Raw genomic sequence first — 13095 nt, 5'->3', positions numbered from 1 at the left:
ATTGGGGTCTCCATCTTTCGACTATGAGCCGCGGCAATCCTGCAGATGCCCCAGTGTCCTGCAGAGATATCCGGTATGGATATAGGAACCGGACACTAACGGAGCTTCACTTGACCAAACAGCAGTCGTATCTCACGATGTTTTTTTCCCCACATGCCGCCAGCGACGCACCCAGCACGCCAACAAGCAGGCCGCAGGCTGCAGGAAGAGCATTGAAGCATTGGAGCATTGGAGCATTGGAGCCACCACGACCACCAGAACCCGCCCGTCCGCCCGCCCTCCGTTGGTGCGTGTCCGCTTTCCGCTCTTCTAGAAGCAATGTTGAAAGCGGGTTGCAACTGCATGGAGAGGGATGACCGCTGCAGCGACCAATTGCGATCACCTAACAGTGCCCAACTTACTTACCGCCTTGCCCATCTCGACACCGCAGGTAGGTGGCCCGGGGGGGGGGGGGGGGGGGGCCGGGGGGGGGGGGGGGGGGGGGGGCGCGGCCCGACGCACGCCCGGGGTCGCAGCTCTCGTCCCGGCCCGGCCGCCGGGGGGCGGGGGGGGGGGGGGGGGGGGGGGGGGGGGGGGAGGGTTCTGCTGGCAGCCGGGGCGGGGGCACCTTGGCCTTACAAGTTGGACCGGCCGCGGGCTGTGGGGACCGGGTATGTATGATTATTAGGTGTCATGCAAGTGACCAACCGCTGGAGATCGGGTCGAGTCTCGGAAGGAACGCTGTGAAACAGCCATGGCTTTGTCTTCCGGGGATGTGCAACTCGAAAGTGCCAGAGCCCAGAGGTGGTACTTTTCACTTAGTATTGTCTTGTTATTGTTGTTGTTGCTGCTGCTGCTGTTGTTGTTTATCTGTTGTGAATGGGACTATTGACTTTTTTTTTTCTTGGCTCTCCACAGCAACAGGGAAATCAAATCTCTTCAGAAAAGCCGCCGAGGCACCTATTCTACGCTCGCCTGGGCCTAGCGGCAGACACCGGCTCGGCTGTGGCTTCTTTGAGGCGATTGGGGTCATTTTACGACGACAAGTCGATCCGTTTCCTTCTTGCAACTCTCTCTCACTCTCCGCCCGGTGTGCTCTTGTTCCAAATACCGGACACTGCGTACGGTGCGACCCACGACTTTTGAATCGCCGGTTTGCCTTTTGTGCTTGGGGTCATCGGGGTCATGAAATACGGGGACGCCCAAACCCGCCGGTCGCAGATTGACAACATTGGCACCGTTTGCAAGTTGTGATGTGATCGGGGAAATAAGCCAGATAAGCTTTGCACGAGCAAAATCACGTCAACATCTCATCCCGGAAAAATTAAAAGAAAAAAAATCTGTTCTCTGCGAATGTCAGAGAGCGTGCTGTTGTAAGAACAAGAAATGCGACAACAAACAAGCCTGGCATTATTCCCCAGGTGTCTTGTGTATCTCATTGCGTTTGGCGGAACAGCGGAGAGCTCTCAATTAAGCACAGCCGGCCTGTTCATCCAGTCTCTTTCTTTTTCCCCCTTGCCAGGTTCTCTCGTGAATCGTTTCTTTCCCTCGTGGCATTTCTCCCTGGTCGGGAACCGGTACCATCTCATGCGTTCCGTTTTTGTTTCCTTCATGCCGACACGTTTCGAGTTTCATTGATATTGCGGGGTGGGTTGAGAACTTGCGACGAAGGGAGGGATGGCATGTATAGACAAAGTGTAGTACTGTACACAGTGCCTCCCTGTCCCGTACGTCGGTCGGCAGCTTCCATTGAAAGCAATTGAAACTTGGATTTGGGCAGAAATATCTGTCTGTGCTCTCCAGGTTCCGTCTCCACGTTTTTGTTCTTTTTCCGAGTTTCTCTCAACGAGAGGTAGGGGACAAAGTCTCTCGGTACTATGCAAGCAATATTGGATTTTTCTCTTTTGTATTGCGCCGATAGACTGTTCTAAGTGTAGGTAACTGGGGTTCCTCTGAATGGTCGACCGGCCAGCCATGGCCAAATACACCTTTATGACAGGCTGATTCAATGGTTTTACGTGAACTCTGAGCTGGAGACGTCTCAGTAGGCCACGTCCGCATTGAACGGGGAAAAGATCTCTCCAGCGGGGAATCTCTCTTGGTGAACGTTTTCCAGGAAGGTGGTAGTAGCGAAGGTTCGGGCGGGCGAAGGACAAGTTGATACTGAGATACGGGAGGCGATCGCTGGCTCGAGTGCGCGATCTGTCGTCCGATGTTTGGGAAGCTCGATGTGACGCAGCCCTTCTCCCTGTCGCATCAGTCAGCCCAACGACATGTACGCGTGTGAGGTGTGTAAGTGGATGTGACCCCTTTTGGCCCGTTCCCAATCTACATCCATCCCTACTCAAGATGAATTGGGGGTGTGTTGGCTCATAAGGAATCGGATGATTGAGGCTGCGAACCGGGGCTTGTTTCGATGTGTAACTACCACTGAGGTCTATATCACAATCTTGTTTTCTCCGTTTTGAGGATACGAGTCTCGGATGGGTCCCACCGGGAGGGAGGGAGGGGACACTTCGAGCCTTTTGGCAGTGGTATTTTTGACTTTGTGGCTCTGGCGAGGCTGAAGATGGTGTCGCGGCGGTGTTGCGTGTGTCTATCAATCTGGGCTGCTGGGGAAGAAATGGATGAGATGAGTAATGTCATGATCAAGTTTCGCCAGCGTTCGAGCAGGGAAAAGGGGATGATAGTGTTGATGACTGGGGGAGGGGGGTTGTTTTACCAACCTGAAAAGAGTTGAACGGAAAACATGGATGGCATTGCCTTTTACTCTGTCTCTGCAATGGCTGTTCGAGAGGAAGTAGAGCGTCCCTCGTCCAGGTTGAATGCCGTGTGGACATGTTGTGTCTACTTCGCTGTTTGGAAAGCATCGTCCTGGACGGCGGGAAGCTCTGCTAGACCCTTCCTGAGGCATGAACCGTTAGTTGAGTACAGACAGACCTTGGCTGGGTACGTCGCCGCGTTTTTAGGATATTGGCCTGCTGACTTATGTTGAGCTCACAACATCCAATCTTTCCATGACTTCTTGAGGCCTTTTCATTCTTCTCTCCTCCCATTTCCAAACGGACATCGATCGATACCATAGAACTGCCGCGGCGTGCGGTGGCATTCAGCATCGACGCCTCTGGTTTACGTGTACATTGCAGATCATCGAGACATCTGCGAGGAACACATCGTAGAGACATGTTTTGCGCAAATAAGGGGTTTGAATGGCTGTGGGCATACCTCTGGACAGTGGCAAGAAGGACATTCTCGAGACTATTTTGGTGATTCTGACGGACGTCAAGGGGAGACAGACACGTCAGTATGCCCACCTCTGCCCACCTCGAGATGAGGTACACGTATCAATCATTTGCAACAGCTGTCCGAGATTCGTATTCCACTATTTAATGTCCCCCGAGGTCGTCGCTGGGAGGCCTTTGCTTCTCTTGAAGCCTCGTCGGTTTTGAATCGATTCTCAGCTGCCTACGTCTTTCCCCCTTCTCTCCTCCTTCCGGACTTATCAAACTAATCATTGCTATCTCAAGCCGCCAGTAAGATTATTGAAAGCGTCCGCCGTCAGTTACTCTCTCCATAGCACTTTTGGATTATATGTTTGTTCATTTGTTTTATCGCCAGTTCTTACTCCCGTAGGGGGATTAGGGGCCCACGCTGCATACCTTCGGGCCGTTGCTACTACTTACAAGATGACTTAGAACAGATAATGATAGTGCGAGAAGAGTTGAAGGGGTTCCCTTAACGAGAAGCCCACTTAAGAGTCTAGTCAGGGGTGAAAGTCTACATGACCCGCGTGGTGTCAAGCTCCTAGACGCGATTCGTACAGCGTTTGGTCTGTAGCGCACCAGTTGCCTCGAGTTATTTGCCATGAGATAGTCCTTCCAGGCCCTTCATCTACCTCTCCCTCTCGGGCTCTGGAAAGGGCAGACTGGGAAGGTTCTTGTTAGTATACTTGCCCTCTCGACAGTTCGACGGGCCCCAGATATTCCCCGTGCTCTCCCACCAGGCCGAGTCCACCGCGGAGGGGGGGCAGAACCCAAACACGTTGAAGCTCCAGTAGACGACCTTTTCCCCAATCTCCTTGTCGCCCCGGTCCTCGCACACCGGCTTGGTCGGCGTCGTGCAGTAGCCGTCGGAGCGCTTGATGTTGTGCCAGAGCCGGTGGCAGAGGGACTCGATGTCCTCGTCGACGATGGCCGTCACCGTGAAGCTGGTCGAGACCCAGCGCCGGGGGAACGGCGACTTCCTGAGCTGTTTGCAGGCGGCCTGGTTCCAGAGGTGCAGCCTCTCCCGGGCGTTCATGGGCGATTTGCCCCATGGCTTGATGGCGGAGACGAGGGTCGCTGTCGAGGCGAGGACCAAGAGGACGACGGCCTTGAGAGGGAGTTTCATGTCTCAGGAGGTTTGATTGAACTATGGCTGAACTTTGGTTGAAAATTCTTTCTCCTCGTATGATTCAGGAGAGAAAAGATAGAGAAAAGATCCGACGTGGGTCTGTAGAAGTTGATGGCGTGAGTAAGTTTCTGGCCGGCAAAGGAAAGGAATTTTAGCCATTCAGCTCTGTAGCAAGTGCTTGGGGGATGTTGGGAACGGTTTGACAATGGGAGTTGGTGTCTTGCTAATGAGACCACCGAGGGGGAGTAGTCTCTAGACGGCCACCCCTTCGCCCGACTGAAATACACCACCCCTTTTAAGGGCATGAGGAGGTACCTTACTGTCTAGAAAACCACAAAGTGAAACCAAGCGAGCCAAAAATCGCAAAAGAAAATCTGAGTGACACGGTTGAGTGCCTGCCCCGCACTCAAATCGATGGAGCATCATGTATTCACTGCTCAATGTTTCCTATCAAGGTTCTATGGAGGCCTTGTTTGTGATGGCTTCAACCGTGATGGCCTCAACCACAAGGTCTGAAAAGCTTGTATGTGACTCATACAGGCCGCCTTGACACTCTTGGCGTAGACGTTCTTCTGACAACTTTATCAGCCACTAGAGGGTAAGGTGAATGTTGGGGATGAACTGCGAGGCTCAAGCGGGCCCAAACTTGGACCTTGTATGCTTCTTCACTGCGTAAGTGGAACGTTTTTTTTTCGATTCTCTTAGTAACATTCAATCGTTTTCTCGGCACCATCTTTCTATTCCAAGCAACCTTGTTGTCTGGATAATCCACAGGTGGAAAGTCAAGTGATCCGTACATCTTTCTGTCGTATGCGAGCCCAAGGTTGAGCCTGAAGTGATGGGGTTGAGGTCCATGGCGAAGCAATGTTAGATTCAGAGTCTCAGGTTTCAAAAGACCTCGTGGAAACCAGGCGATGGTTCCCATATGATCCAGGAAGATGTAGTTAGGCTAAGGCTATGTCGGGCGCGGCCTCCTAGATTAATGCCCTTCAGAGCCTTGCACATGGTGCTAAAAGAATTTAACTCTCATTCGAGAGGAATTCCCTCGAATACCATAGCTAAGCTGGATCGATTGTCTATCTTTTCAGCTGCGTCTCGTCAGACCTGGTGGAGAAGCTGAAGAGAGTTGGATGGGCGCATGTAGGCGAGAGCCAGGGGAGCATGGCAGCGCGGATTTGACCACGAGAATTATGCTTCCCTCTTGGCGTCCTTCTGACTGCTGTTTTGTAGTATGAGCCACACTTTATCGAGAAATTCAGAAACAGGAGGGGGGGTGGCATGACCACATCGATGCCTCATACTAGATCCACAACAAGTAGAACGACTGCACACAATCGTTTTGCCCACGGATATTCCTGCTTCTTGTGAATGTTTCTCAGAGGCCGACTTGAGATGGAAAGATTTCCTCCCAATATCTGACCTCAACAAATATTAGGGTCGGATCAAGCATCTATCATCTACCTCCACTTCCAGAGCCCGCCATCTCTCCCCTTCACCCCCGTCCCCAAATTCACACACACCTTGATCCACTCACCCTAGATATACTTGACTTTGAAACTAGGCTGATTTACCAAATGGGCTTGACTCCGTATCGAATCAAAGAGATACCAATGAAGGGCCCGACGATATAAGGGAAAATAGCATCGAGCTCGCACAGAACCGGTAGCAGGTAGAATCACACAACTAGCGTATGACTTGTAAAGCTACGGGAACATCATGAAACGCAAACTGAACCTCCCCAGTGAGTAAAGCAGTAAAAGTAGGCCGAGACTAAGCCTTATACAAGCATCATATCCCACTACGATCAAGCCCACTTCCCACGCCACTACAAATATCTCTCGAGGCTTCCCTCACCGGCTATATCCAACGGAAGAACACTCGATGGAACCTCGCAGTGTAGCGGGTCCGAGGTACTGTCCCTTGAACATCGCTGACAAAAGGGAAACTGACAGAAGAAGTTATTGCCAACCAAGTAAAGAAGGGGATGTGTTCCACAAAATACACAAGCGCCGTCAGAACCCAGCGGGTGGGACCACATCTCCGGGCCGACAACGCGTCTCAGCGGATTTGAAAACCATCGAACCGCAGCACGCGCGGCTATCGACTAGCTTCATTCCCTGGCCGCATCCGAACTCCTGGCGATGGGTTGGTCCGGGAGCCAGTCAACTTCGTCCCGAACTTCGAGCGGGCTTTGTTCCGTATCGCATGGCGATGGGTCTGACCATACTATTGACCCACTATCACAGATATCACGAATGGAGATGACCAGGAGTCCACGAATCCTTTGTATATAGTTCCGAGGGCGCAAAGCATAGCCCATAACGAATAATCTCTAAGATGAGCACAAAGCCAGATGAAGAACAGATACAAACGCTGAGCCCCGGGGATGTCACTCGCACGGGGCCATGGCGGGGTTCATCCGTGCTATCGGTAAGGTAAGCTATAGCAGCTCCCCCACACGGAGTCCGCCTTTGACCAGTTTCGCCAGTCAATCCCATCCTCAGCCCAGTAACCAATAACCTTTCCAGGTATTGGTCTATATTTCCCCATGTAACGCCATCTTAATGCTTAGCCGTGACCTGGTCGCCGGTGAGCTTCTCTACATAAGTCTTCGCCCTGTAGTGAGGATCCAGTGATTAGTTTTGTCCGTGCCATATGAGGAATAAGCGGTGTGGGGGGCAACTCACATATCACCCAAAGCAACCATGCAAATCGTCTGCCAAACGCCGAGACCAATACGAGGGGCCACACCACGGTAAAGACCAGAGATACCGTTGGTGGAGTAAATGTAGCGGAAAGTGTTTCCGACCGTCATCTTCTTGGGTCGGTTAGGGTCCTCCTTCTTGCTCTGCATCTCGACACGGATGACCTCAATGGGTTGGTTCCAGGCGGACAAACCACCACCGAGACCAGAAGCAAGAATCTTCTCCCAGGCGGCGAGCTTCTCGCCATCCTTCTTCCCTCTGATGTCACGGATACCCTGCTCGGCCAGACGAGAGAGACCGAAACGGGAACCCCAGTTGGTCATCTGACGAATGGCGACGGCGTTGACACCCTTGTTGATGCCCTTGATACCCTCCTTGCGGTAAATACCCATGAAGGTCTGGAAGGTGCTCGGAGGCGGGACACCAGTGGAGGCCACCTTGTGCTTGGTGATCTCGACCGTCTTCATGCAAGTGCAGAAACCCATGGTGGCATAGGCCTGGGCAACACCACCGGTGATACCACCGATGATACCACCACCAAACTCGGAGGCGCCAGCGTTGCGTGCGTAGTACTCGGCTTCGGAGGCGACGAAGAGCAGAACGGCGCCCTTGGTGGAGGCTTCAATCCAGGCCCAAGGGATGAGACCCTGGTAGACTGTGCAAGAGGAGAATTGTCAGTGATGCTTGTTCATCAGGTGGTTTATTCGTAAAGATTCATCGAGCAATCGTATGTCCATCAAAAGGGCGCCGATGTGCAGCTCGATCGACCAGTTGATTTCCGGCCACATGGCCGAGAATTACCAGTAGGGGGTTTTACTCACAACCAAGGACACCACCGCGACCCCAGATGCGGCCCAGGGCAGTGCCAAAGCCGTCGCCACGGTTGGCAGCCATGGTGGTCTTGACGACCTCGAGCGGCTGGCCAAGAGTCGTGACCTCGAACATGTTCAGGCCGGCGCCCAACAGCAAGTTGGAGAACTTGACGGGCTTCTTCTCCAGCTTCTGGGGCTCCCCGATGGGGGCGGGCAAAGTGGCGACGGCAACCATGGCTCTGCTACTTGTGATGACGGAAAGGGGCCCTGACCAAGGGAGGAGGGTGCTTCTTCGCGGGGGATGCGAGGTGCGGCGGGAGGTTTAATGGGTGGTACGGGGTAGATGCCTGAGAATGGGGCCAAGGAAGGAATGGGGAAACGCGGCAGGTTGCGGAATAAAAGGCTTGGAATGACCTCGGATACCGAGCTGAGTTGGTAGTGTTTCTCGGAGGAAGGCCGAGGTTCAGTGTGCTTTGAATGAGGAAAAGGGTTCGGGGAAGGGAGAGATGTGTTCGTTTGAAAGATAGGCGCCGGGGACTGGGTTAGTTTCGCTTCGGGGGGAGCGTTCAGTGACACAAGACGGAGAAGGCAAAAGAAGGAGTGCTCCGTGACTGAGCGGACGTGGGAGCAGGCGCCTTTTGCACATGGGAATTGGAGTGGATTGGGAGGGAACAGTGAGCAAGGATGGCAGGGGTGTGCTACCTGAATGTTGGAGCTCCTCAATTTTTTTTGGTCCCAGTCTCCCAGTTTCCCAGGGCGGGCTTCGCTCGGCTTGGAACCGGGTCAACTTTGGACTTGGACTTGGACTTGATCGGAGGACCGATCTGACAGCCTCAGGTTGGGATGCTCACCCGAGCATCACCTCAGACGATATAGTAGATGGATGCAGTACAGATGTGGGCATACAGAGTTGGATGCTTGCTGTCAATCAGCCAAGCTCCCTTGAAGCACGACGGGTGGCCGAGAGCCCTTGTCTGGAGTCTCCCCCAATGGTTGTGGTAGCGTAGGTAAGCTTGGCTGGGTACCTCGTGTTTCCCGCCCTTATTCTAAATCTGGGAGTACGGGCTCCAGATTGCAACAGCTTCCTGGGTCGCCGGGCGGTTGTGTAACAAGGATATGGGAATGCGATAAAAGTGAGACGTGTGTTCCAATCATTGCTGTCACTGTGTAGACCTGCCTCCCTCTCTATTTCCCTCTCTCCCTGGGCAATGTACTGCTCGGAGACCTCGTTTTTATATACCCATGCGCGCAATTGACCAGAGCATCTGGAACATCTGGCTATAGCTTTGGGAGCATGTATTGGCTATTGGTAGGTACACATTCATTACAAGCGATGGCATCCAATGTCAGCTACATTGACGAGAATGAACTGCAGCAAGCCATTATTCCCTTGGCGGCTTACCTGACCTCACCTCAGATCGTAATGTAAGTTAAGGTACGGAGGTACTCCGTGCCTACATAGATAGCAAAATAGCCATAGCTAAGGTACCTTAGAGGAAGCTGCAACATTGGATTTCAACCAGAAAAGGAAAAAAAAAAAGGGTCCGTAGACCGCGCATCACAGTCCGCCGTGCCACGGACTGGCCCGTGGGTTCTCCGCCAACCATACCAAGCGGGCACTAAAGCGCCCCGTCCTGGAAGTTGGAGCTCAACCTCCCCAACAGCTTCCAGCCTTGTCCCCATCTGGAGAGCTCAACGCAAAATTCCGTGGGGATATTCCGACTGCAAAGCCTCAACCGCCCCGTCTCGGTATTCGTACCTCGAGGCATCCAACCCGGCCAAACCTCGCCGTCCTGTGCCTCCATCTGAATAAGGTATCAATTTCACTCACCAGCCATATCCGTGCAGTATAGACCTCTTTCATCCCTCTGGCATCCACACCCACCAATGCCCATTTTCAATTTTCAAGTGTCACTGCATCAACCTCAGCTCATCCAATACACCCAACTGTCTCCATCACTTTGCATAACCTGGAAGTACATCCCTGAGCGGACCACCACTTCGCTGCGACCGGTTTCTTTTCTCGAGAGCTTTCCAGTCTCGCAGTCTCTCCACGCCGGACATCGATTGGGGTACAACCATTCCGAGGTGTGGATAAGGCGATGCAGTGCAAAGTAACGAACGGAGTACTAGGTAGTTTGAGATTATGTAAGACATCAAAATTGAGTGACACGAACTGCTGGTGTGCGCTGGTATGCGCGCGTGCCTGCAGCAGGTCGACTCCAAGCTTGCATAACCCGAGTCTGGCCATGCCTGTCCAAGCATCGCTGCCGCGGCGCGCGCTTGGCTCTCTGCCTGTCACGTCCCGACGTCTGCACATCGGCCAATCGAACCTCCTTTCTGCTCGGTCTCAACATCGTCGAATCATCATGCGCCCCGGGTTTCAAGGACAGATTGTGGTCAATGTCACAGACAGTAGAGCGGTGGTATAAAGAGGGGACCAGTTGTAAACTTCAAATTCGTAAATGGTGTATTCGGACGCAAGCCAGCCTCGGCCCTTAGGTAACTAAACTACCCAGTAATTCCCGGTAAAAGCAGCCCTTCTCGGTATTGTACAAGCGCAGTGGATGGTATCGCCCAAAGCTTTTCTATCCACCCTGACTGAAACAACACGCTGCCATTCATGTCTATTGTTGATCGCTCATGCGACCCTGATGCCTTTCCCACGCACGCAGCATTACTTGCGTCCGCAGTCGCGTCTCCTTTTCTCTCTCTCCCGTCTTCTAAGCTTACACATTTAGATCTTCTTGACAAGCTCGGCCCACTTGGCAGTAGAGAAGGACTTGGGGCGCTCGATGGGGGCACCGAGAGCGCGGTCGATGATGAGCTGAGGAAGAACACCGATAGCGCGGGAGACACCGAAGAGGACGGTGTAGTAGTTGGCCTCGGTGAGACCGTAGTACTGGAGGAGGACACCGGAGTGGGCATCGACGTTGGGGTAGGGGTTCTTGGTCTTGCCGTGCTCTTTAAGGACGACGGGGGCGATCTTGTAGACCTGGGAGACGAGCTGGAACATGGGGTCGTTGGGCATCTTCTCTGTAGGGTTGTCAGTATTTATCCCGTCGAATCTGAACTGTCAATCATGGAGGATACGAACCCTGGGCGAACTGGCGCTGGGCAGAGTAACGGGGGTCAGTCTTGCGGAGGACGGCGTGGCCGTAACCGGGAACGACACGGCCGGCGTTCAGCGTAGACCAGAGGTAGTCGGTGATGGCCTTGTCGCTGAGGTCGTCGCCAACGGACTTCTTCATCTCAGTGAGCCAGTTGAGGACCTCCTGGTTGGCAAGACCGTGGAGAGGACCGGCCAGACCGTTGAGACCAGCAGCAACGGAAAGGAAGGGGGAGGACAGAGCACTGCCGACCAGGTGGGTGGTGTGGGCAGAGACGTTACCACCCTCGTGGTCGGTGTGAATGGTGAGGTAGAGACGGAGCAGCTCAACGAAGTCGGTGTTGCTGGCGAAGCCAAGCTGGTTGGCGAAGTTGAAGGAGTAGTCCTTGTCCTTCTCAACGGCGACGACCTTACCGCCCTTGAAGACGTTCTGGTAAATGCGAGCGGCAATGGTGGGCAGCTTGGCGATCAGGTCCATGGAGTCCTCAAAGGTGTATCCCCAGTAATCCTTCTTATTGACACCCTTGGCGTAGGCCTTGGCGAACGAGGAGGTGTGCTCGAGGGCGGTAACGGCCAGGGAGAACTGGGCCATGGGGTGCAGGTCGGTAGGGCAGTGGTCGATCAGCTCCTCGACGAACTTGGGGATGTCGGAGCGGGCGGCCCACTCGGCGGACAGGTCGCGAACCTGCTGCTCAGTAGGAACCTCGCCAGTCAGGAGAAGCCAGAAGAGACCTTTAGAGGTTGTCAGCATAACGGCTGCGAGAATTGTCGTGAAATCTGGACTTACCCTCAGGAAGGGGCTCCTTGCCGCCGGGAGCCTTGGGGAGGAGCTCCTGGCACTCGGGAATGGTCTTGCCGCGGAAACGGATACCCTCGTCGGCGTCGAGGACGGAACCCTCCCAGACCAGGCACTTGATGCCACGGGCACCACCGTAGACCTGGTCAAGGGTGACCTGGTCAATGACCTTGGAGCCATGCGCTCTGCGACGGCGAGGTTAGCGGATGTCGACGTTGCGATAACGAGAACCATTGGCAATGCACTCACTTTCTCAGAGCCTTGACCTCCTCAATCTTCTCGGGGAGAAGCTCAGCGAAGCGCTCCTTCAAGGTCTAGATGCGAACGTGTCAGCTTCACGATACCCGAGGTAGGGCGGCCGGACGGCCGGACGGGATAAGAGGGCCACCTTACCTGGTTCTTGGAAGAGTAGCAGCGAGCAGCGTTGAAAGCCGACACCTTGAAAGGGGAGGCTCTGAGGGAAGTCCTCAGAGCAGAGGAGGAAAGACGCGCTACAGACATTGTGAGAGTATCGTGAGGCTTCAGAGACTGGTGAAGAATGAAGGTCGGAAAGGTTGGAAAGAAAAAAGCCGCAGGTAATAGGATAGAAAAAAAATATGAAGCAAAGGCGCTCTTGGACCGGGGGGCCGCCCTCGGGGGGTCACGTCACAGGTGTGGCCGGAAATACCAATGTACCTCAGCAGGCATACGGGTTGTCTCTCGGGCAGGGTGAGGTATCGACGCTAAATGTTTTGGCGCTGCAGGTACATCTGCCACCCTACACACCCGGTTGCTCTGCAGTGCGCCCCCAACGTCGGTCCAACAGTGGAATTTTTCCTTGAGCTCTCAAGCTGCCCCGATGCAGGTCGAGGCCATCCCCCGAGGTATTCAACGCGCCATAGCGCTCAATTTGCGACGGCGTACAGGAATTGATTGAGAGGCTCAGCCGCCGTCCGGCACTCCGTTGACCTACCTTCCCAAGAAGCTACCTTGCCTTGCCTTGCTTCTTCACGTTGTTGCCTTACTCAGGTAGGGTGCAATTGCGGTAGCGGCCGACCTCTACACCCTTGATACCTGAGGTCAAGACTCTCTGCGAGCCACGAGGGAGAATCAAAGGCCGGGCGAGGCGAGCAGGCGCGAAAAGATACGTACCCGCTGCAATGTACAGGTGTCCCCCGTGTCCCCCGTGTCCCCCAGTCGCGACTCCAATCAATCTGTCCTGTCAATCTTGGGATCTCAATCTCCCTGAACTTGTCTCCGTCTTTTCACGTAGTGTCCTTCATCGGCCCCACCGGAAAATCTGCACCGCGCACTCCAGTTTTG

At 54.0% G+C, this 13095-nt stretch overlaps 3 protein-coding genes across 3 annotated transcripts; all 3 read right to left on the bottom strand.

Annotated features, from left to right (window-relative positions):
* Nucleotides 1-3870: 3870 nt before the first annotated feature.
* Nucleotides 3871-4368, bottom strand: CORC01_02126 (uncharacterized protein; the record flags this gene model as incomplete). Its single annotated transcript, XM_022613777.1, has 1 exon — nt 3871-4368. The coding sequence occupies one exon, from the start codon at nt 4366-4368 to the stop codon at nt 3871-3873; it is 498 nt and encodes a 165-aa protein (XP_022479571.1).
* A 2564-nt stretch (nt 4369-6932) lies between these two features.
* Nucleotides 6933-8123, bottom strand: CORC01_02125 (mitochondrial DNA replication protein YHM2; the record flags this gene model as incomplete). Its single annotated transcript, XM_022613776.1, has 3 exons — nt 6933-6987; nt 7059-7731; nt 7898-8123. 3 exons carry the CDS (start codon nt 8121-8123, stop codon nt 6933-6935), a joined length of 954 nt encoding a protein of 317 aa, XP_022479570.1.
* A 2502-nt stretch (nt 8124-10625) lies between these two features.
* On the bottom strand, nt 10626-12294 carry CORC01_02124 (citrate synthase; the record flags this gene model as incomplete). The annotated part of the gene is made up of 5 exons (XM_022613775.1): nt 10626-10924; nt 10986-11729; nt 11785-11978; nt 12043-12107; nt 12187-12294. 5 exons carry the CDS (start codon nt 12292-12294, stop codon nt 10626-10628), a joined length of 1410 nt encoding a protein of 469 aa, XP_022479569.1.
* Nucleotides 12295-13095: the final 801 nt, after the last annotated feature.

Source organism: Colletotrichum orchidophilum, assembly GCF_001831195.1.
Source record: "Colletotrichum orchidophilum strain IMI 309357 chromosome Unknown Scaffold_12.1, whole genome shotgun sequence".
NCBI lineage: Eukaryota > Fungi > Ascomycota > Sordariomycetes > Glomerellales > Glomerellaceae > Colletotrichum > Colletotrichum orchidophilum.
The sequence above is the reverse complement of the archived record's forward strand: the minus strand, read 5'-3'. Positions and strand labels throughout refer to the sequence as shown.